Here is a 23,685-nt window from a genome sequence, read left to right as displayed (position 1 = left end):
TGACCTACCCCAGGACACACAGCAAATAAGGGGCAGAGCCAGGACCACATCCCAACTCCTCTGACCCCTTCTGAACACTCAGAGTCCCAGTCAAGAAAAGCATTTGATTCAAGTCAAGTTAAAGATGCCCTAAGGATGGCCTAGCTCCTCCAATCAGTGGCCTCCCCTGGGCATGGGGGATACAGAATGTAACTAAGCCCCATCCTTGCCTTCATAGAGCTCACTGTCTAGAGAGGGAATGAGGCACAGACATGGCCAACTGACTCCACTGGATCCAGGATCTTGGCCAACCTTGTAACCCTCTGGGAATGTTAGCCAGCAGTCACCATCATGCTCATCATCATCACCATTCCCAGTATCATCTCAGTATTGTGAACATTCCCTCCTACCGTGCCCCTACCTGTCTGTCCTGCCTCCAGGATGCTTCTCTGATGCCTCCTCTAAGTTCACCCCCCATAAAATCCACTGAGGGTCTTCCTCTCTTTGGCCCCTGGAACACAAGGCTGTCCATTGGTTGACCCTCCCTCTGTCCATGTGACTGGCCTCACGATACTTTGATGATGTCCTTCTCCCACATCATGCCTGCTTGGTAGCCAGGCTCTCTCCCATGTCCTCTGGGTAATTCCCAAGCAATTAAGCAACAACTGATAGCTTAATTAAGACCCTGTATGGCCCCTAATACAAAGGAGAAAAGAATCCCTATCCTCAAAGAGTTCAAGGGGAGGGGGACAACAAAGACACATCTATAAGTATGCACACGATAAAGAGAAAGAGACTAAACACAAATCAACCCAACTTGGCCAATGCAAGTTAGGTGAGAAGGGAGGGCACTAGCCCCTGCTGGATGAGGAAAGGCTTTGGGCAGAAGGTAGGACTGGAGCAGAAATCTGAAGAGAGGGAGAATTCAAGATGGAGGGAGGGAGGGAGAGAGAGGGTAGGATGGGATACATTCCAGGCATGGGGGATGGCCAATAGAAAGATGAAGAGATGGAGATGGAGTCCCACATAAGAACAGGCTTCTGCAAGGCACAGAGAGAGAGGGAGGGACTACATTCCAGGCATGAGGGGTGGCCAATGGAAAGGCGAAGAGATGGAGGTGGAGGGCCACATATGTGGACCAGAGAGAAGGCTGGTTTGGCTGAATTCCAGAGTGAGCGAAATCCCACGCACAAGGTTGGAGAGGCAGGTTGGAGCCAAATGGTGAAGGGCTTCAGAGCCATTTCCTAAGTGTCCCAGAGGCAACAGGCAGTAACTGAAGTTGAGTGAGTAGGTGAATGGCACAGTCAGAAAGTCAACTTCCATTGTTTAAAGACTCTTGACTTCCATGAATGAAAGCCATGGATGGATTGGAAGAAGTAGAGTTGGAAGAATCCAGGGGTTAGAAAGACCAGAGAAGCCAGGGGCCGTTGAAAGAATTCTGCAGTTCCCCCAAAACAGTCCAATCCTCTCTCCTCTTTCTCCTCTTCCTGTTCAGTTTTCAGGCCCAGTTCCATGTCCATTTGCAGGATTCATCCTGCCTTGAACCTAGTAGGCCCTCAGTACTTGATGCCTGCTAGACTGATGGATAAGCTCTATGGACTGTCTGGCCAGCTACACATCACAGTTTGGACAATGCTCAGTATTAAGGGAGATGCAGGAGGAAGAGCAGGGAAGCCACTCCAGGCATCAGCTTGGACCACCCTAGGCATGTTCAGGGGATGAGGATGTCGCCATTTTGCCCCAAACCAGATTATAAAAGGGCTAAGAAACATAAGTCCAGGTGGGTAAAGTGGCATCAAATCCCAGAAGGGCCTTGAATACTGGGCAAAAAAACTTGAATCTAAGGAACAAGAGGGAATCCCTCAAGAACTTTTGGATGGAGCTCAGATTTTAGCAAAAGAAGCCTTACTCTGTCAGGGCTGGAAAGAAAGATTGGAGGAAGGGGACAGTGGTGGAAACAGTTGATGGGATGCTGTGGCAATAGTCCAGAGAGGCCCTAAGTGAATACCCCATTTGGGTGGCAGTTAGAGAACTAGAGAGGAACAGAGGATCATCTCTCTAAAGCCAGAGAGAGCCTGAGAGCTCATACAATCAACTGCTTCATTTTACAGGCAGGAGGAAGACAGGGAAGTCATTGGCCCAAGGTCATTCAGGGGAATAAGTGGGAGAGCCACAATTTGAACTCAGGTCCTGTGACTCCAATCCCAGGGCCTTTTCCATAGTCAAGGGATGTTGTAGAGATCAAGAAGAAAGGACTTTTAGGAGCCAAAGGAGAATAAACCCTGAGCCAGAGTTCAAACACAGATGTGGCCCCAGCTGCAGAAACAAGAAATTTTCTAGCTGGGCCCTTCTTTCCCTTCCCCCATGTTCCTCAATGCAGCTGATGAAACCAAGAACCCAGAAGGCCCTGAAAATGTTCCGAGGTGGAAGACCCCCTCCCAGCCCCAGGAAGGATGGCCAGGTGGCCCAGGGGTCAGAGTCTTGGGATCTTACACCCTGGAGGATTAGAGTCTCAGAAGAATCAGCCTTTAAATCTTAGAAACTTAGAATCCTAGTATCAGACAATCTTCAATCCTGGATTCTTGATGTTATATTTAAAGGAGGTCACTTGGATCTCTTTGATAAGATGGCACTTCTCCTTATAACAGTCGCCCAGGCAGGATCCTTCAGGTCAAAGAGGTTTATCCCTTCAGGACCCACCTGGGGTTAATTGATATTATTAAATTAAATATTATTATTTTTAATTATTTATTAATAATTTAATTATTAAATAAAAATATCAGCTGGGATAACTGCGTTGTCTCCCTTCCCAAAACAAGTTTTGAAATTGATTTAGGAAGGTACTTTAAACTTTATATATATATGGTTAAGAAGGATAAGGGTAAAGGCCTGAGGTAATAGGAGACCCTATTAAAATTGCTACTAAGGAAACTCTAACGGCAGGCAATGAGGAATCAATGTTAGCTTCCCTCTGGTCCAGCCTGGCCAGGGCTAAACCAGAGCAGGCAAACTGCTGGGAAATCTTCAGCTTCTTCTTCTGTAGATCTTCAGCCTTAACAGTTGAGCTATATCCACCCTTTCCACCCTCTTCTTCGTCTCCTGCCCACTTCCCGGATCCCTCCCAGGCCCTGGGAAACCTAGATATCTAGAAGATGAAACTCCTAATATCTAGGGACAGGAGACACCGAGGTGGTGGTCAGGTACAGGTTGAAAACGGGATATGAAGGACAGGAAGAGCTTGCAGAGTGGTGTTTGCAACTCTGTCACTCCAAGACCAGGATCCACACGGATCTCTAGCCTTAGCACAGGTAAAAGACCCCAGAACCTCTCTCAGGGTTCTCAACTGCCCCTCCTGCTTCTCGCATGCCTCTCTGGGAACATTCTATCCAACTGACTTATCTGTCAATCATTGAATGAACTTCAAGCTCCCAGAGATTCAATATAAAATTGAGGATTTGAAGACTGAAATCTTAGAATCTTGATGTTATCAACTTAGGACAGCAGGATCCTCCATAGGAAGGGACAATGAGATCCAGATTCCCCTGGTCTGTGCTCCTACCCACTCCCTTTGAGGCCACTCTCCAACCCATCCATAGAGGAGGCGTCCCTTCTCCTTGACCCCAAGGTGCCCCTGGGGAGAGGGATTGGAAGACTTGGGCTCAGTTTGACTCCCAGACCATTACCACTTAATGGCCAGTTAATGCTATTACTGCCCTGCTCTCACTGTTGCCCCAGACTGGACTTCTAGACCCTTCACACACCCAACACACACTCACCCACTCTTGTCCCCCACCAGGGCCACTGGACTCTCCTAGCACCTGCCCCCATTTCTGGGCCAAATCTAGCCTTGGACAGGACTGTGGCCAGCACTGGTCCACTCTGACAGTCAATGCCTTCTGTTGGGCTGTACCCACAGGCCCACTTGAGCTGACCCGGAGCCTCCAAGTAATTCACTCCCATGGGAGACATCTCAGTGCAATGGGAGAAGGCCTATGACACTGGCTCACTACAGGAGTCCCCCTCTGCACAGTGAGGTAGTGTCCTATGAGAGAGGCAGCTAGTCTGAGCAGTGGATAGAGTGTTGGGAAGACTCATTTTCCTGGCCCCAGACTCTTACTAACTGTGGGACCCTGGACAAGTCACTTCACACTGTTTGCCTCAGTGTCCTCACCAATAAAATGAGTTGGAGAAGGAAATGGCAAACCAACCCAGTATCTTTGCCAAGAAAACCCCAAATGGAGTCACAAAGAGTCAGACACAACTGAAAAAATTACTAATCAACAAGGCCTAGTGGAGAATAACTAAACAAATCATGCTGTGACTTATAATGGAGTATTATTGTGTCATAAGAAATGACGAAACGGACAGTTTCCGAAGAAACCCGGAAAATCTTTATGAACTGATGCAGAGTGAAGTGAGCAGAACCAGGAGAACAATGTGCGCAGCAGTACAGAGAGAAGCCACCTTGGAATACTTTAGAACTCAGATCCACACACCAGAGTGCAGAAGAATGAAGATGGAACGTGCCACTCTGCTCCTGCCAGGGAAACGAGGACCCTAAAATGCAGGAGAGACATTTTCAGACACGGCGAACGTGGGGATTGGTTTGGCCAGGCCATGAAGATATGTGTTGAGGGATTCCTTTTGCTTTTTTTCATTTGCTCCATGGGAGGGAAAATAGCGAGTGGTAAGGAGGGGCAGATCCATTTTTAAACTATTAACTTTTTTAATGTTTTTCATTTTAAAAGACAACAAGCGCTTGGAATATGCCAACATTTCTTTGGTCTCCATGAGCCCGGGGCCCCACGTTGCCTGAATCGGTCCCTCTCAGGAGGGCTAGACGTAGTTTTCCCTCTAAGACATTAGATAAGAAGCCACAGTTTAACCACAGTCACTCTGAAGCAGCTTTCTAGCAGGCAAAAATAGAAGCTTGATCTCGTGTTTTCTTCTAAATTTCCTCCAGCCTGCTCGAGCCCCAGAGTATTCCGGGTCCTATCCCCCAACTTGGCACCCCTGAGCTCCTTCGGGAAAATCACTAAAGCCTAGAGCTGGAAGAGACCCCCAAGCCCAACCTACACATGAACACAAATCCCTTCTAGGCCACCCAAGAGGGAGTCACCTAGCCTGTGCCGGGAGGTCTCCAGTGAGAAAAAACCCATCACCTCCCCCAGGGTCCTTTTTAAGACAGCTTTCAGAATTAAGACACTTACTAGCCATGTGGCCCTGGGCAATTCGCTTCACCCTGCCTGCCCCGGTTTCCCCATCTGTGAAATGGGCCGGAGAAGGAAATGGCAAACCACACAGAGATTTTTGCCAAGAAAACCCCAAATGGGGCCATGATAAGTCAGGCACCACTGAAAAGCCTGAAGAACAATATTAGGAAGTTTTTCCTGGCATGAAGCCTAAATGGGCCCCCGGAGTTTCCACCCATCATTCTTAGTTCTGCCCTCCGAGGCCAAGCAGAGAATGTCTCATCCTGAACCCCATGAGATCCCTTCAGAGACATGAAGATGGTTCTTGGGTCCCCCGGGGCCTTCTCTTCTCCAGACAAAGCATTCTCACTTCTTTTGACCACTCACCAACTCACACCCGAGGCCCTTCCCCATGCTGGATGCCCTTCTCTGGATCCTCTCTAGTTATCAGGGTCTTTTAGGGACTGAACACGACTATAGAGAGGATCTGACCTGAGCAGGAGGCAGAGGACTACCCTAGCCTCTCCTTCTACTCCCAAAGGTGCTTAGAGATCACTGTCTTCCATGCAGAGTGTTTTCTGAAGAGCCTGGAGACCAACTTCCCTCCTTCTCAAAGGACAAAGCAGGGACATTGGTCAGGGCTGTAGGAAGGGATATTCGAGTCCAGCTTCCAGGGAAGGTCTTTGCCCAAAGACCACAAAGGTCTGGGCCAGGGAGGCTGTTGGGATGAGCAGCCAACGTCTAATTGGCTGATATGGAGGAGGGGGACCAAGGTGGTCAGAGGCTAATTGAAGGTCAGAGCTGGGGACCACAAAACATAACCTCTTCCTTTGGCACGTGGGGCAGAGGAGGCCCAGGAAGGAGAAGGACTTGCCCAAGGTGATTCAGAGATGAGTGGCCTCCTGACCACAGTGAACCAGCCCAGAGCTCTTTCCAGTCCTTCTGTGGTCCAGTCACAGAACTTGGAAGGGAGTGTAGGGGTGATACTATCTGAACCTCTAACTTTTCAGAGGAAGAAGCTGAAGCCCAGCAAGGAGAGAACTAGCAAAAGGTTGTACATGCTACATTTAATAAGGGGAAACCCAGAATCAGAGACTCACTAGAGTTTAGAGACAGAGGAGACCTTAGTAGCCAACCAGTACAACTCGGACCTGAACCCACACCCAAATGGTCCTCCAGCCTTTGCTTGAATACCTTCAAAAATAGGGAGCTCACCACCTATTGAGCCCACTTCAGAACACCTCCAATTTTTTTCTTTTCTTTTTTAAACCCTTCCCTTCCATCTTAGATTCAATTCTGTGTATTGGTTCCAAGGCAGAAGTGGCAAGGGCTAGTCAATGAGGGTTAAGTGACTTGCCCAGGGTCACACAGCTAGGAAATGTCTGAGGGCAGATTTGAATCCAGGACCTTCTGTATCTGGGCCTGGCTCTCAATCCACTGAGCCACCCAGCTGCCCTTCTAATTGTTTTCTAACAGTAAAACTTTTCTAGTTCTTCCTGACATGAAGGCTCAATTGGCTTCTCTGGGACTTGCACGGTTTGTTCTGATTCTGGTTCAAATAAAAGAGCTCTAAAGCTTCTTCCAAATCCTTGATGGCAGCTCTCCTGTCACCCCCACCCCCAGCAGCACTCCAGGCCTCCCCAGTTCCCTGAGCCAATCCTCATATGACATGGACTCGAGAGCCTTCCCTGTGCTGATTACCCTCTTCTGGACCCTTTCTGGCTTGTCAGTATCCTTCCTACAACATGGCGCTCGGGACTGAGCACAATGCTCCCAATGAGAGCAGACAAGGCTGTGAGCCACTGACCTTGCCCTGGATCAGGGGCTGCTGTCCCAGCATGCCTCCCCCAAGGGCACTTCCAACCCTTTCCTTCCATTCAACCCTCTTGGCTTTCCTCTTCTTGGACCCAGGACCCTGGATCTTGGCCATGTCACCCTCCCAGAGTGGTACCTCCAAAGGTTCCCCTGGCCTGCCATCTCTACTCTGGCCAAGCCATTGGTCAATACTCTAAAACATCTCAGAGCCAAGGCCAGATCCACCTAGAAGAGACCCGGCAGAGGGATGGTAGAGGCGGGGGTCAGTTCTTGGGGACTTAGTGCTCAGGACCGACTCAGGCTGGGCCCCCAAATCCTCCCCCCCCCAAGGACACACACAACACCTGCAGAGTCACAAACATCCGGCCCCTCCCTCCTTCTCTCCGGCCCCTGCCGGCCCCACCTGGCCCTTGTTTGTCAGCTCTCGCCACGCCTGAGAGACTCGGAAGATGCTCTCACTTCCCCTTCTCTGGCCTCCTGTGCCACTCCGAGTTCTGCTTTCAGCCAGCGCCAGGTTAATTTTAGCTCGGGAACTTCCAGAGTGCCACAGCTGCTGACAGAGCTGGAGGCCATCACTCCTCCTCCCTCCTCTCAGGGATGCTAGAGGTCATTCCAGCTACTCTCCTGCCTCTGGGTCCCCCAAGACTCTCCCAGCTTATGCCAATCATTGTCCCCTAAGTGACCTAAGTGACTAAGTGACCCTGGGCAAGTTACTTAACTCCATCTAGGCTTCAGTCTTCCTTCCTGTAAAGTGATGACCTCTGCCACATTCCATGTCCTATCCTCTCTCCCAGCTCTGACATTCCTGCTCTAAGAGCCCCTCCAGCTCTAATTCTAGGTTCTAAGACTCCTCCCAACTCTGACATTCCTGTTCTAAGAGCCCCTCCAGCTCTAATTCTAGGTTCTAAGACTTCTCCCAGCACTGACATTCCCTGTTCTAAGAGCCTTTCTAGATCTAATTCTCTAGGTTCTAAGACTTCTCCCAACTCTGACATTCCCTGTTCTAAGAGCCCCTCCAGCTCTAATTCTCTAGGTTTTAAGACTTCTCCTAGCTCTGACATTCCTGTTCTAAGAGCCTTTCTAGACCTAATTCTCTAGGTTCTAACCTCTTTCCCAGCTCTGACATTTCCTGTTTTAAGAGCCTTTCTAGCTCTAATTCTCTAGGTTCTAAGACTTCTCCTGTTCTAAGAGCCCCTCCAGCTCCAATATTCTCTGTTCTAATGACATAATACCTATAAAGCACTTAGCATAGTGCCTGGCACATGGTAAGCATTTAATAAAGGCTTGTTCTCCTTTCTTTCCACTAAGGACTCTATCACCTCTGACATCCCATGTTCTAAGGCCTCTCCCAGCTCTGGGATTCTTGGTCTAAAAGGTCTGTTGTCTGCATTCTTGATCTGGAATCAGACAACTGACTTCAGTAGTTGTATGGCCTTGGGCAAGTCATCTGGGCCTCAGTTTTCTCCTCTGTAAAATGAGAACATGAGAGGAGAGCCTCTCAAAGTTCATTTCTAGCTCTAAATTCTGTGAGTCCAAAGGTCACAAACCAGCACATCAGATACAGAAGTGGTTTGGATCCAAATCAACCCCAGTGACCTTTTCCTCCCCACCCACCCCCAACCCACCCAGCTTTAGTGTCTCTTGGAATTCCTAAGATTGGAACTGGACCAGGCCCCAGTGACCAACCAGAGCCTACACTGCCTCCATGAAAGTGCCCAAGGCCTAGGCAATGGGACTTATAGATGGGCCTTCTAGTTCGGTGAGTCCAACCCCTCAGTTTAAAGATGGAGAAACTGAGGCACAAATGGAGAGGCAAAGGACATCCAGGCAGTCAGGGAGAGTACCAGAGTGAGGGTCCAGCTCTCCTACCTCCTAGTCTAAGGCTCTGTATAAGGGCTCCCAGAAGCCATTTCTGAACCTCTCGAGACCTCAAAGGTCTGCAAAGCAGAGGAGGCACCTGACCCTCCTGTGTCTACAGGGTACCCATCCTCGGGCCTTCAGCATCTTCACCTGTGAAGTGAGGATGCCCCAAGCCCAGGCTAGGGAAGGGGGCTGACTGGGGCTACACGATTGCAGCAGCGGCCCCTGCCTGCCTTCTGGTGTTGGGTCATCTGAATTTCTCAGACTGACATCTCAGGTCCTCTCGCCCTCTCTGCCCCGGGTCCATTGGTCCATCTTCCAGGCTTTCTAGCTCTTCCTTCCACTCCCCGGCGAGTCCTGTCTCTTGATCTCTCTGTGCCCCTCCATGTGTCTGCTGCCTCCATCTGTGTGTGTCTGTGTGTGTGTCTTTCTGTGTCTCTTTCTCCCTCCATCTCTTCTCTCTGTCTCTCTCTCTGTCACACACTCACATATGCTCACTCACATATATACACACACACATACATACACACACTCAAATACACATACCACACTTACATATACACACTCACACTGACATATACACATACACACTCACTGTCACACATACACACTCACACACATATATACACACTCATATATATACACAAACCACACTTACATATACACTCACTGACATATATACACTCACTCACACACATACACACTGACACACACATTCACATATATGCACACACCACACACTCACTCTCACACTTACATATACATACTCGCAAACATGTACACATATATACATACTCACATATATGCATGCACTCACACACACCAAACACTCACACATATATATACCTACACACATATATACACTCACACACATACACTCTCACACTCACACATATATACACACATTCATACATATATTCACACTCACATATATGCACATGCCACCACACACTCACTCTCACACTTACATATACACATACTCACACATATACACACTCACTCACATGTATGTACACACTCACGTGTATGCACACATCACACTCTAACTTACATATACACACTTGTGGGAAGCCAATCAGAGAATAGATAAAAATCTGAGACTCCTCTTTTGACCCCTTTTATGATCCACACCTTTTCTTATTGAAAAACATTATAGCCTTCTAGGAAAACTGTAAGTTCTTAGTAAACCAGCACTTAAGGAGTTAACAGCCTTTTTTCACTGGGGAGTAAAGCTGCCGCTCTGGGTGTGTCTCTCTCACTGCTCCCGGCTTCCCACGGTCACGGAGAGGCACGCTCAGGCTAAATCACTTTTAGATAAAGTGAGGCTCATTTCTGACCTCGAGACTGTTTCTCATCTGGCATTATCTTCGTAAGAAAACTCTTTGTAAAACGATAACTTTATTGTGCTCTGATGTGACATAATTTGTGTTTCTGCGCAAACGTTTCGGGGGATCCATTGTGTGAAATGAGTCTTGAAGTATATAGAATAAACTCCAGGCTGCAGGAGCCAGAGCGGGAAGCATGAGCTGAAAGACAGCTCCCGTGTCCGCTCCTTATTTCCTTATCAACTAAACTGTCCTCATCAGATTATCGGAGACGATAAAGAGATCTACAACACACTCACATACGTATATACATACACTCACATGTATACATAAATACACACTCATATACACACTCACGCACACATATACATGCACACACTCATCCACACACATTCACACATATACACACATTCTCACACATACACACATTCACATATATACATACAGTCTCACATACATACACACTCTTACATATCTATACACACCCACATATACACACACTCACATATACACACTCAACATATAAACACACACTTATACACATATACACATATACTCACATATATACATATGCTCACTCAAACTCATATACACATTCACCCACATATACACACACTCAACATATAAACACATGTGTATATATACACACATACACACATACATACACATGCTCATGCACACACATACACTCACTCATATACACATGCACTCACACTTATACAAACATTCTCGCGTATACACACACATTCACATATACACACATATACACTCTCAACATATAAACACACTTATACATGTATACACATACACTCACATATATACACATGCTCGCAATACTCATATACACATTCACACACATATACACACTCGTATACATATTTACACACATACATACACATGTTCACATGCTCATATATACACACTCACACACATATATGCACACTCACATATACACATTCACATATACATATGCACTCACACACATATACACACATCCACATACTCACATGTACATACACATACACACTCACACATATACACACTTACATATATACACATGCTCACACACTCACTCATATATACACTCACATACATACACACTCATATACGCATATATACACATACACACTCATGCACTCACATATGTACACATTCACACATACTCATATATACACACATTCACACACATATACACACACTCACATACACATATTTACATACACACTCATGCACACTCACATATGTACACACTCAGATACTCATATATACACACACATATACACTCACACACCTACACATACTCACATACACATATATACACGTATACACTCACATATGTACACACTCACACATGCTCATATACACACATTCACACACATATACACACACTCACATACACATATATACATACACATTCACATGTACACACTCACAGATACTCATATACACACACTCACACACACATATATGCGTACACACTCATGCACACTCACATATGTACACACTCACACATACACACTTCCAAACGCTGGGCAGGGGGCCAGACGCAGGCCCTGAGATCAGCGGCTGCCCATCAGCCGCTGGCCGTGCGGGCACGAGGAAGCAGCGCCCCCCGGGGTCCGATCTCTCCATCGCAGCCACGAGCTCACGTGACTAGGAGCGCTCCCGCGCGGGAGCCGGACCCGCAGCCCAGCTACCTTGGCCCGGTGTGTTGGGGGAAGGGAGCTGCTGCAGAACCGGAATTGGGAGCCAGGAGGCCCGGCCTGCCGTCCGCCAGGGGCCGGGCAGAGCCGGACGGTGCAGGGCCCCGGGGTGAGCCCCGGCCACGCCGCTGGCCCCCTCCGCCAGGCTCTTTCCCCCTGGGGACTCGGTTTCTCCACACGTAAATGAAGGACTGGCTAGAATGCCGGATGATGGGCAACCTGGGGGTCGGGAAAACCTGGGCTTGTAGCCCGCCTCCGACTCCGAGCCGGGCGGTGCTGGGTCAGGCCCTCGGCTCCCCAATCTGTAAAATGGGCCGCTAATACCCGCGGCGAACACGCAGCTCCCGCTGGCACTTGTAGCCCCCCGGGCGGACCCCGCTAGGGGCACCCACCCCCGGGCTGCCGCCGGCACGGCGGGGGGCCGCTGGGCGAAATCCCGGCTGGCTCTCCAAAGGGGCGGAGGGGAGGGAGGGAGGCTGCCTGGTTTCAGACGAGGTTCACCCGCCGGAGACTAACGGGGGCCCCACATCCAATGGCCCGGCGCACCGGGAGAGGCGTCAGAGGAGGGAAGCGCACCAGGAGCCGGCGGGGGGCGGGGGACCAGAAATGTACGGAGGGAGGGAGGGGAGCCCCCGGCACCGGCCCGCGTCTGCCCCTCCAGCCCGGGGCCGCGGGCGCACACTCCCGGCGGAGAGACCCAGTACTTAGCCGGGGAGGCAGCGACACCTGCTGGGGGAGAGGAGCGCGACAGGAGCGCGCCGCAGCCCTGGGCCCCTCCCAGCCCGAATCCTGCTCCCGCTCCCAGCCCGTTCCAGAGCCCGGATCCTACCCCGGGCCGGCCCCGATTCCGGCCCTGCCCGAAGCAGCCGCACACACAGGCAGGCGCTCCCCCATCCCTGTGAGTCTGCGCCGGAGGGCCCGCTGGGGAAGAGGAAGAGGAAGAGGAGGAAGAGAGCCGGACCAGAAGGGGAAGAGCCGCAGTCTTTGGGAAGCCCGTGCGGCCGTCTGAGAGTCAGGCAAAGAGCGGCAAGGGTCCGGCAGTGGGCGTGAAGGGACTGGCCCAGGGTCACTCCGCTGGGAAGGGGCTGAGGCCAGATTGGAACTCAGGCCCCCCGTTGTGCCTCCCAGCTGCCCCCTCAATCACCTAAGGAGGATCAGTGCGCCCTCTGGCGATGGTGCCGTCTGGCTAGTTTAGTCAGAAATGCGGGTCTGCTCAGGGCTAACCTGCCACAGGCAGGCCAGGCTTGGCCCCGGGTGCGAGCTTGAGCCTGGAGGAGGCCCACTGGCCAAGGGCGCCCCACATCCCTCCTGAGGGGCTCGGGGACAATTGGGGGACCCAGCCATCGGGCCCCCTCCCCTGGCCTAGCTATGGGGGGCGTCTGGGTGCTGTGTGTGAGCAGAACAGCCCCCCATGCAGGGGGGAGAACCTCGGGGCAAAGTGGGTCCCTGGGCCAAAGACTCCTCCTTTCATTCCTTAAACAATTGTGGGAAACCGAGCCACCCCAGGAAAGCGGCTGCCCTGGGGGGGTGGGGGGGCCCCCTCTGAAAGGGCCAGGGAGAATGCCAGCACCGCAGGTCAGAGGCTCCGGGTCCCTGGGCTCCCCGCAGAGAGCTCCAAAGTCCCCCCATCTGCCTTGGTGGGGGGCCTCTGCCCGGGGGCACCCGCTCACCGCTGGTGAGGCCGGCCTTCCTCCGGGCGGTCCTGGCCCAGCCTTGGGCCTTCCAGTTACCCCCAGAGAAGCAGGGAAGGCCCGCCGGGAGCCGTCCCCGGGGCCAGCACAGAGAGGCCGCCCAGGACTCCGTCTCTCCGAGTTCAGATTTTAATTGGAAACGTCCCTCCCCCCAGAGTCCAGGGACAGGCGGGCGGCTGCCGCCGTCCTGGGAGGAAAAGGCGTCCTTGGACAGTAAAAGCGGGATTCGTGCCCTCCGAGGGCCCGTGCGGCCGGGCTCAGGGGAAGGGCTTCCCGGGCTGGTAGCCTCGCTGTTGCAGCTTCCGGATGAGCTCCAGCAGGTTCATCTGCAGAGTCAGCTCCTGTCCGGAGAGAAGGGCGGCTCGTGAGGCCGGACCGGAAGCCCGAGTGAGCCCACCGTGGCGCCTCCTCTGGGAAAGGGGCGCCCTGCCGGGAGCGGGAGCCAAAGCAGAGGCGGGAGGAGGGCGGCCCCAACACGGCCGCCGCTGACGGGCACGACCACCTGGAACGTGGGTGCTGCTGTCAGAGGCCTCCGTCGGCATCTGCCTCAAAAGGCGGCCGCGACCCTCGTATTTGGAAAAGAGAGTCCCCGGCCGGCCTGCCACCAGCCCACCGCACTGGGCATGTCAGATCAGCAAACAGGGAAAGCTCCGGCCCACAGGGCCCCCCGGGGGGGGGGGAGGGGGCAGGACGTCCTCAGCTTTACAGAGGAGCCGGCTGGGTTCTGGGGGGGGGCTGAAGGTCCAATACAGGGAGCCCCCCCTGGAAGGGCCCTAAGGACGAACCCCGGGGCCATTAATTCTGAAAAGAACCAGCAGGACAGAGCCTGGAGGTGGCAAGTCCTGGTTCCAATCTGGCCTCAGACACCTCCCTGCTGTGTGACCCTGGACAAGTCACTTAGCCCCATTGCCCAATCCTTGGCGCTCTTAGAGTGGATGCTAAGCAGGCCCCCAAGAGGCCTGCAGGGGTGCACACATCTACGCTTCTAGCTTGCCCAGGGGAAATGACCTGCCCAGGGTCACCCAGCCGGCCAGATCTGAGTTGTCCTCCCGATTCTGAGCCAGCACACTGACCACTGGGCCGCCATCGGCCGCCTCTACCGTCTCCCCAAGGGCTGCTGAAGGGATGGGAGGTCCTCGGGTCAGTCACGCCCCCAGGAAAGGGCAGAAGCAGGTTCAGGCCTGGGCCTTGGCCTCGGCCACGTCACCTCTCCTGGTGAAAAGGAGACGGTAGGGGCAGCCGGGTGGCTCAGTGGAGAGGGCGCCAGGCCTGGAGACGGGAGGTCCTGGGTTCAGATCTGGCCTCAGACACTTCGCCCCTCTTCTGTCTTGGAATCAGTACTGAGTCCTGACTCTAAGATGGAAGGAGCAGCAGAGGCTGAAGGCGAGTCGCCCTCAGGGACTGCTCAATGGGGGACGGGGCTCAAGGCCCAGAGAGGGGAAGAGACTGCCCCAAGGCCACAGGGCAGGCTGGAGACAGAGACTATTGGGGCAGGGCCTGACCTGGGGGTTTGTGGTCACGTAGAAGCCCGTGACCCCGGCTTTCTCCAGCGTGCTCTGCTGATCCACCACCTTCTGGTCCAATTCCAGGACGATCTTCTCGTCCATCATCCTCTGCTCCTCCCTGATGCGATGCTCCACGGCCTGGGGGAGGAAGACCCACGAGGGAGGCTGAGACAGCCTAGCCTGGGCAGAGCCCAGAGTGAGGTAAAGGGCTGTGATCTGCAGAGGGTCTGGGGCAGGACTAGAACTCAGGGCTTCCTGACCTGGGGGAGTGGCCCCAAGCAACTCCTCAGGAGTGAGCACCCCGGGGAGCAGAGGGAGGTCCTGGGGGGCCAGAGAGGCTTCAGCCTCAACAGTCAGGTGGAGGCCCACTCCTGTGAGGCCAGGACCCAGCTTAGACCAGGAATCTGAATCAGACCAGCTGGGCAGCCAGGGCCACCCACGGCAGGGGAAAAAACGGAGCCTTTTCTTCTTCCTGTTTTCCCCCAAAAGGTTCCTGGATCACCACTCCCTGCCCCCCACCCCCCAATCGTCCTATCTCTCCTTTGCTCATAGACTGGCTAGAACACTGAAGAAGCAGCTGGGTGTCCAGTGGCTAAAGCCAGGCCCAGAGGTGGGATCCAATCTGGCCTCAGCCACTTCCTGGCAAAGTGACCTTGGATGAGTCACTTAACCCCCATTGCCTAGCCCTGACCGCTCTTCTGCCTTGGAACTGGCACTCAGGATTGATTCTAGGGCAGAAGGCAAGGGTTTGCTTTAAAAAAAGAACCACCCCCAAGGAAGTAAAGGCAAGCCCTGCCCCTCCTCTAAGTCCCCACCAGCTCAGCGGTCTGGATCTGGCTCGATCTGGCCATCCTCAAGTCCCAAGCCGCTGGGCTTTCCTGCCAAGACCATGCCCATGCAGGAAGGCCCGGCTCCTTCAGGAATCCCTCCCCGATGCCCTGGATGCGAACGCCTTGACCCCCAGACTGCCGTGGCTCTTGCCAGCTCTCCAGCAGATGGCCTCGCACCGGGAGGGCACACAAGAGAGCTCCCTGCTCGCCCAGCCAAGAACAGCCCAGATCCAGTCACTGACTTCTCTACCAGCAGCCTCCGGCCAAGGCCAAGCCTCACCAGCACAATGTGGCCAGGCCTAAGGGCTGCTGCCCCAAGGAAGGAGGGCCTGACCCAGGCCAGGCTGCACCTAGGATGGGGACTAAGGAGGATGGGGCACCCATAAGCCAGAGCCCAAGCAGGCTCCTCGTGGGTGCCCTCCCAAGACAGCCTCTGGGTAAGATGGTGTTGTGAGGAAGATTAGTTAGTAATAGTGTTGGACCTAGCAGGAAGGGCTGGAGCATTCCAAGATGGAATGAAGGAGCAGGAAGTTGCTTGTGCTCTGAAAGAGACTCCATTAGAGGTTGGCACAAACTGTTGCTAGCCCTGGGAGATCTCAGACCTGCATCCTGATTCCCTGGGATCCCGAGTGGTGGCGGCTTTCAGCAAGTGGACAAGAACTACAGAGCAGCACCAAGTGGAGAAGGGTTTGGGATCTGGCGGACAGCACCTCAAGCACTCTCCTACTTGGGTACCTTGGACCACCTTGGCTCTTGGCATCCTGTGATCATCTGTGGATTACCGGGAGAAACTCTCAGAGCCACCCTCAGCCCCTTTAGCTGTGCTGGTCAAACCTGGCTGGAACCAGGTCTGAAGCAGCCCCCCAGAGACTCCAGAACTGCTCCTTTATGCCCAGCCTGGCCTAGGTCAAGTAGAATTAGAGTAGTCAAGTCCTCCCCTTGCCCTGTGGTTTTGCCCATTAGGTTCTAGTGTAGAATCCCCTACCCCAGCTTTATTTAGTCAAACATAATTAAAACTGTTTAAACCTTTTACCTTGCCTGCTGGTTTCAAAGACCCTGGCCTAGTGGTGAGCTAGGTGACAGTTGGCCAACAGCCATTCTTGTCAGTTAGGAGCAGCTTAGCTGTGTACTCGCTCTGGTCTCCCTATCCTGGTCCTGTCTCTCCTACAACCCAGTGTGGGTACCCACAACCATTTAGAGTATATTGTTACATCCCTGGTGTGCCCATCTCTTTTACAATGCGGAAGAGGGAAAGGGCCCAACAGGGGCTGGAGGCCAAGTCAGGAACTGAAGTTGGGGCCTCCCACCCCAGCCTAAAACCCACCAGGAGCCAGAGGAATCATGGGGCTTCCCAGGAGTCCCCGAATGCTGGAGCCCCTTCCGAAATGGAACAGACATGGCCTCTGGGAGCTGCCCGCCCACAGCAGCCTCACTCACCTCCTGCTCCCGCTGCTGGGCCGCCCGCAGGATAGGCAAGTTGTGGGGCCGGCAGGCCTGCTGGGCCTCCTTGTGCTTGTTAAGCAGCGTCTGCTTGAGCACTGCTGGGAAGAAGAAGGATCAGAGAGCTTGCCCCCAGCCAGCTTTCCTGGCTCAAGCCCAAGGCAGGTGCCACTGGGGCCCCCTGGACAGACTAGGCAGGGGCAGAGGCAGCAGGGAGGGGATGGCAAGGAGGCCAGAGAGGCTCCGACAGGCCACATGGAGGGGATGGTGGGGCGGGACCCAGGAAGGAAGAGGCCAGGCTCCAAAGGGCTCTGAACAGCCACCTGAGGAAAAGAGCAGAGGCTGGAGATCACGGGGAGCCACAGAAGTTTACTGAGCACGTCAGAGCTGGGCTTCGGGAAGGCCACATAATAGCAGGAGGAAGATGGCCCGGAGGGCAGTGAAACCAAGCTGGAGGCACAGACAGTTGCCCAGGCCAGAACAAAGAGCCTGACCTAGGCAGGGAGCTATCTGATGCCATGGTGGAGGGCACCCCTTGGCTAAGAGGTGATGCCACAGTGGAGGGTGCCCAGTCCAGTCTTGGGCACTTACTAGCTATGTAATTCTGGACAAGTCACTTGACTTGAGTTTCCTCGACAATAAAATGGAGACATTGAGGGCACCTAACCTGGGGCTGTGGGGATCTCATGGTCTGCTCTGCCATCACTGTCTGTACTATGACGTAGGCAGAGAGGAAGGACTTGAGGGTGGCAGTACCAGGGGGATGAACATGGGTGACAAAAGGGGTGGCCGTGCCCAGGACAATCATCAGGAAACCCGAGGGGAGAAATATTTCCACTTGTCTAGAGGCTCAAGCATCCAGGCGGCAGGCAGTGCTCAAGAGGGAGCCTAGGCCTGAGTGCCCGCCAGGGGGAAGAGATGAGAACTGCCCCAGGGAGCGGATGAGCCCTCCAAGAGAGCACCAGGATGAACCTAGTTGGGGCCCGAGGAAAGGCACAAAGGCATGAGGAGACCACGAGGGCAGCTGTCACGGGGGCTCTGGGCAGGCCACTCACCTCGGTGTTCATTCTGCAGTTTGAGCCGCTGGTTGTAAAGGCTTTTCTCTGTGAGATGCTGGATTTCGAGCAATCCTTGAACTATCTCGAAAACAGTGCCGTCGATGAGCACCAGGGCCAGGTCGCTGAGGGTGGTGTGGGACAAGCGCTGCTGGAAAGAGCTGTGGGGACAAGAGAAGGCGGTCAGGCCCTGAGGGGGGCGGGGCCAGTCCAATCCAATCTCTGTGATAAAAACAACCATCTTTCTGGAAATAAGAGCTGGATTGACTGCTCACATCCCGGTCTCCCTCCCCCTGAAGTGGCTGCTGCTGGCTGAGAAAGGAGAAGCTCCATGGAAAGTCCCTGGGGCTGGGGGCCTGGGTCGGAGAGGGAAGGCAGGTGATGAGGGCCCAGTCTACACAATGGCTGTCTTCTCCTTGTTGGAGAGCCCCGGCTCCTTCCAGGCTGGAAATGGCTCCAATAAAGGGCCCCCAGGCTGCTTTGGGCACCCTCAGGTCCTCCAGCACAGCTAACCCTGAGGCTCCCCATCTCCTCCTCTGTCCAATGGCGGCCCTGATCCACACTGTGGGGGCAGGAACAAAATGGCCAAATGGATGGAAAAGGTGCCTCGAAGGCTGAGAGGTGTCCCATCTCCTCCACCCCCATTCCAGAATCTCCCAGTTCTGTGACATCACAAAAGCCATTCGGGCGAGTCTGAGTTGTTGGGAGTGATGTGCGCATGGAAGGGACCAGATGGTACAGTTGTTAGAGCCCTAGGTCCGAAGTCAGGCCCCCACGAGCTGCGTCACCTGGGCAAGTCAAGTCAGCGCTGCCTGCCTCAGTTTCCTCATTTGTAAAACGGATCGTCACAGCGCCTCGCTCCCGGGCTGTCGTGAGGATAATGCTTGGAGGGGAGGGCCCCAGAAGTAGTCGTCCCCTCCCCCACCTCCACCAGGGCTGCAGCCGCTCCATTGAAGACAGCGCATCCCTGGGGGAGGCGGGTCCCAAGCCCCATCCCAGGGAGAGGAAGAGGCTTGACAGCCGGGGCCCCGCGGGAGGGGGGACACCTGAACTCCCGAGCCTGGGAGGGGTCCCTGGGCCCCGCGGGATTGAGGAGCACCAGATCTCCGGGAGTCCGGGTCCCACGCTTCAGATTCCCGGAGTTCGGCGGGTCGAAGGGCATGGTCCGGGCCGTGAGGTCAGGGGTCGCAGGTCGGTCCCTCGCGCTCACCTGGGCAGCTCCTTGACAAGCCCCTGCAGCGCCGATAGCAGCTGGTAGTGCCGTTCCTGTTGCCGGGCGCCGTCCGCTGCCTCCTCGTAGCCCCCTGCGTAGCGCTCCATAGCGACCGCCGCCGTAGAGCCCGCCCCCAGCCACGTACCACTGCGCAGGCGCGTGCCACAGCTAGCCTGCCCCGCCTCTTCTTGAGCAGATTCGGGTCCATCTGCGCCTGCGCCGCCGCAGTCTCCTCTGCATGCGCAGTTTCACAAAGGCGTGGTTCCACCTCGCCCTCTCACTCCGCCCTTACCCGTGAGGCCCCGCCCTCCGCCCGCCCCCAGCCTCCTTGTAATTTACAAAACCCAGCTAAAGCACCTACTCCGGGTGGACAATGAGCTAATGAGAACGAGCAATCCAGTCCCGGAGGAACAATATTAACTATGAAATGAGTGTCGGGCAGCACTAGAGCAGAGCTTCGAAAGGACCTAAGGATGAGGAAATAATGAGGAGGCAGGGCATTCCGGGGTTAGAGGACAGCCGGGACAAAGGTGCGGAGAAGGGAGATGGAGTATCGAGTTTGGAGAATCGCCGAATGGATCCTTTGGAATGGTTTGAATCATTGCATTACTGAGAGGAGCTAAGTCATTGCCAAGTGATCACCCTGCATTATTGCTGTTGCTGTGTATGGTGTTCTCCTGGCTCTCCTCCCTTCACCTTGCGTCGGTTCGTGTAAGTCTTCCCAGGTTTTTCTGAAATTGTCAGACTCATCATTTCTTACAGCCCAGCAGTATCACAAGCACACACCGCAGCTTATTCAGCCTTTCCCCAAAGGATGGGCGTCACCTCTGTTTCCAAGTCTTGGCCACACTGGTAATATTTTTGTACAAAAATGTCCTTTCTTCTTTTTTTTTTTTTAAAATCAGACTTAAGACCTAGAAGCAGCATCGCTGGATCCAAGGGATCTTATGTAGCTATTAAGCTATTCTTGTTCAGCTAAAATAATAGTTTATTTAGGGCTTATTAGGTGCTAGACCTTGGGCTAAGTGTTTGATTATTTTGTCTCCTTTGATCCTCACAATAACCCATGGGAAGCATGGGATATTAGTATCCTCATTTTACAGATGAGGAAACAGTCAGGCAAAGGTGGAGTGACTTGCCCAGGGTCCCACAGATAGGAAGTATTGAAATCTGAATTTGAACTTCCTGACTCCACATTCTGCATACCATGGCATCCCTTTGCTGCGGAAAGAAGGAAGGAAGGAAGGAAGGAAGGAAGGAAGGAAGGAAGGAAGGAAGAAAGAAAGGAAGGAAGGAAGCTGTCATTGACTATTTACTTCTGCAAAGAATCATGCTGAGGATACAAATGCAAAATAAGAAAAGTGGGCACAGCCCTGTTCTCAAGGAGCTCATTCCTATATTGAAGGGGTGAGAAGATTTATTCCTAATGCTATATTGTTGTTTTTTTTTTTCTAAAGAATGCTCTAGGGGCAACTGGGTAGCTCAGTGGAGTGAGAGTCAGGCCTAGAGACAGGAGGTCCTAGGTTCAAATCTGGCCTCAGCCACTTCCCAGCTGTGTGACCCTGGGCAAGTCACTTGACCCCCATTGCCCACCCTTACCAATCTTCCACCTATGAGACAATACACCGAAAAGTACAAGGGTTAAAAAAAAAAAAAAAAAAAGAATGCTCTGAATTATCACTATTTCTAAGGCTTGGTATGTTTTTCTAGCCTCTTTCCTCATTCTTCTATTCTGAGGATTCTAGGAATGCTCCCTATCCTAGAGCAGCTTCTAAAACTGGGATGATTGAGGTAGAGATTGTGAACCTTATCTAGTCTGGTAAACGAGAACTAGGTGAAGACAAGTATGTCTGGAGGGCAGCATGGCAGTGTCCTTAGGTCCCCCCTACTGGAGTGACTGGATGACTAGAGAAGGGCACTCTTAACCAGACAACCTGATTTCTTCACACAAACACACTGGAATTCCAGGACAGGGCTTGTGCTTTTCCAGTCATGATAAAGGAATCAGGGAGGAACTGTCCAATATTAAGCCCACTTCCCCAGAATACTTCCACCAATTAGAGATGTCTTGGAGAAGGCTAAATAACGAGCCTCCAGAATTGTATTTAATGACTCCAGATGCCCCATGAATTTGACTTTAATCACTGAGAGAGATCACTGACCAATTAACTTCTTGGTTATTGCTGGCTGCTTAATACACTGATTTGCCTTCCCAATCCCAGTCTCTCAGAATGTTTAATGGTCCCAGCAGGAGAGATGGCATGGGAAGGGTCCCTTGGACTTGGGGATGGTCACACCTCTCACGGCCTGGCTCCTTGGATCCGCTGCTGATGGAATCATTTGACAGAGTCACTGTTGCTGAGGCTTCTGAGGAGGCCGGGAATGGCCCCTCCCCAGGACTGCTAGGAGAATGGCTTCAGGGGCTCTGTGGGGAGCAGGGCCAGTGGTCTGACGGGGCAGGGCCATTCCTGGGATCTGAGGGCTCGAGTGCCCATTTTTAAAAGAATATATACATATAAATGAATCTATGAGAAACCAGTAACTCACCAAGAAGGATCGGGTATCAGAGCCTCAGTAAATCTGATAACCCTTTCCCGAAAGGAATGACAGCTGGGATTACTGGTCTCTGTCACAAACCAGGGAATACCCAAAGATTAAGTACTTCCTCACTATGGGTTCTTTGAGGTGAGAGGAAACAAACAGGCAGGTAAACAAAATAGTTTAATTAGATAAACTTTGGTTTTGAAGGAAGGGAAAGGGATGTCTATTCTAACAACCTATGGACAAGTCTCTGGGTCGGGGAAGGAACTTATCTTCACTAAGCTAAAGGCTATATCAAGGCACAGCTGGACTGTCAGGGATGGAAGTGGGATCCTCACTGCTGAGCCCCGTCCAGATCCAGCGATGATACAGCTCTCCCAGGTCCTCAGCCAGGAATCCTTGAGATGGGGAAGATGACCTAACTTCCCACAGGCAGATGATTCTTCCTTCAGGATACCAGGATGCAAACTCCACTTTCCCTGAGGTCTCCCACCGAGTCAGTTGGTCAGCAGCAACTTTCACTCAGCCAACATGGAGTTCATCTCAGGAGAAAGTGAGCCACTTCCTGCTTCCTGGTTCCATTTAGAATTCTCCAGCCTTGCTTCATAAGCCTCCTAATAATACCTAAACATTTACACCCTACTTTATTAATTTGTCTACAACACCATGGAGGGGTCAGTGTTTGCGGTGCTGAGGAAGGTGGGCCCTTCTCCACAGGGTAGCTCCCCTCCATGCTGGCCCTGGGGGCCAGAGTGGTCTGGGGAGGCAGGAGGACCCTGCTGTGGCTCTACCAGCCCGTCAGTGGGGAGGGGGTGGCCCTTCTCCGCCAGGGCTCCTGGGACAGTGGGGTTCCAGAAGGTGAGCAGCTGTCCAGGGTCCTGGGAGTGCTAATTCCTCCGAATCCTCAGGAGGGGTTGTCTCACCACTCAGCAGCCAGAGGAAGACGGGGAAACAGAGGCTTCTCGCCAGACACTGAGAGATCAAAGACCCACAGACTGGGCTACTCCCCTTCCCCACACATGGGCCCCGAGGGGACAGAGAGGAAGCAGCCCCCGGGGACTCCCCCTCCCCATAGACAGCTTCCTGCCCCGAGGCTAGATGGGACTCTGTTGGGCGGCGTCTGGGTGGCCCTGGGTGCCCAGGGGGTGAGGAACAGAAGGTTCAGGCACAGGGAGTTTGGGGTGGAGGGCGCTGGAGGTCCACTGCCTTCTAAGGTGCAAGGGGCAGGCTCATGTGCGTGGGGGAAGAGTCGGAAGTGTGGGCAGCCGGGTATGCCGCTGAGGAAAGATCAGGGCAGTATCTGGCTCGTGTTTGTGGGATGGCCGGACTCTGGGAGGGAGGCGGCCACGGAGAGGAGGGTCTCGATGCATGAAAGGTTTATCCGGGATGTCTGGATGAACCCATGAATCACGAATGAAGAGCGTTTATGGAGCACTCTGGTATCTGGGCAGAGGGAGCCCCGTGTGTAGTCTATGTGTCTGGGCTGTGGAGGCCTGGGTGCCCAGGGGCCGGGAGATCTCCCTGCAGTAATAATAG

The 23,685-nt window shown here is 53.1% G+C and overlaps 1 protein-coding gene across 2 annotated transcripts; it reads right to left on the bottom strand.

Moving 5' to 3' along the window:
• Positions 1–13,680: 13,680 nt before the first annotated feature.
• DGCR6L (DiGeorge syndrome critical region gene 6 like) lies at positions 13,681–19,733 on the bottom strand. 2 transcript variants are annotated; one of them, XM_044658921.1, is made up of 5 exons: positions 19,606–19,733; positions 18,396–18,556; positions 17,338–17,441; positions 15,068–15,208; positions 13,681–13,906 (listed from the first exon to the last, which is right to left on the bottom strand). In XM_044658921.1, the coding sequence occupies exons 1-5, from the start codon at positions 19,713–19,715 to the stop codon at positions 13,823–13,825; spliced, it is 600 nt and encodes a 199-aa protein (XP_044514856.1). In that variant the 5' UTR covers positions 19,716–19,733; the 3' UTR covers positions 13,681–13,822. The 2 variants fall into 2 exon arrangements, with proteins under 2 accessions (XP_044514856.1, XP_044514857.1); XM_044658922.1 differs by having other exon boundaries at positions 17,338–17,438.
• Between the last annotated feature and the right edge of the window lie 3,952 nt (positions 19,734–23,685).

This window comes from Gracilinanus agilis, chromosome 1 (assembly GCF_016433145.1).
Source record: "Gracilinanus agilis isolate LMUSP501 chromosome 1, AgileGrace, whole genome shotgun sequence".
Taxonomy (NCBI): Eukaryota; Metazoa; Chordata; class Mammalia; order Didelphimorphia; family Didelphidae; genus Gracilinanus; species Gracilinanus agilis.
Note: the sequence above shows the minus strand (reverse complement) of the source record. Positions and strands in the feature narration are given on the sequence as shown.

What these genes read in the sequence shown, in the direction of transcription:
- DGCR6L (XM_044658921.1), bottom strand. Translation starts at nt 19,715, where the DNA reads ATGGAGCGCTACGCAGGGGGCTACGAGGAGGCAGCGGACGGCGCCCGG. An exon ending in ACTGCAGAATGAACACCGAG is followed by an intron (nt 17,442 to 18,395) that starts GTGAGTGGCCTG and finishes TCTTCTTCCCAG; the next exon opens with CAGTGCTCAAGCAGACGCTG. An exon ending in CCCAGCAGCGGGAGCAGGAG is followed by an intron (nt 15,209 to 17,337) that starts GTGAGTGAGGCT and finishes TTCCTCCCCCAG; the next exon opens with GCCGTGGAGCATCGCATCAG.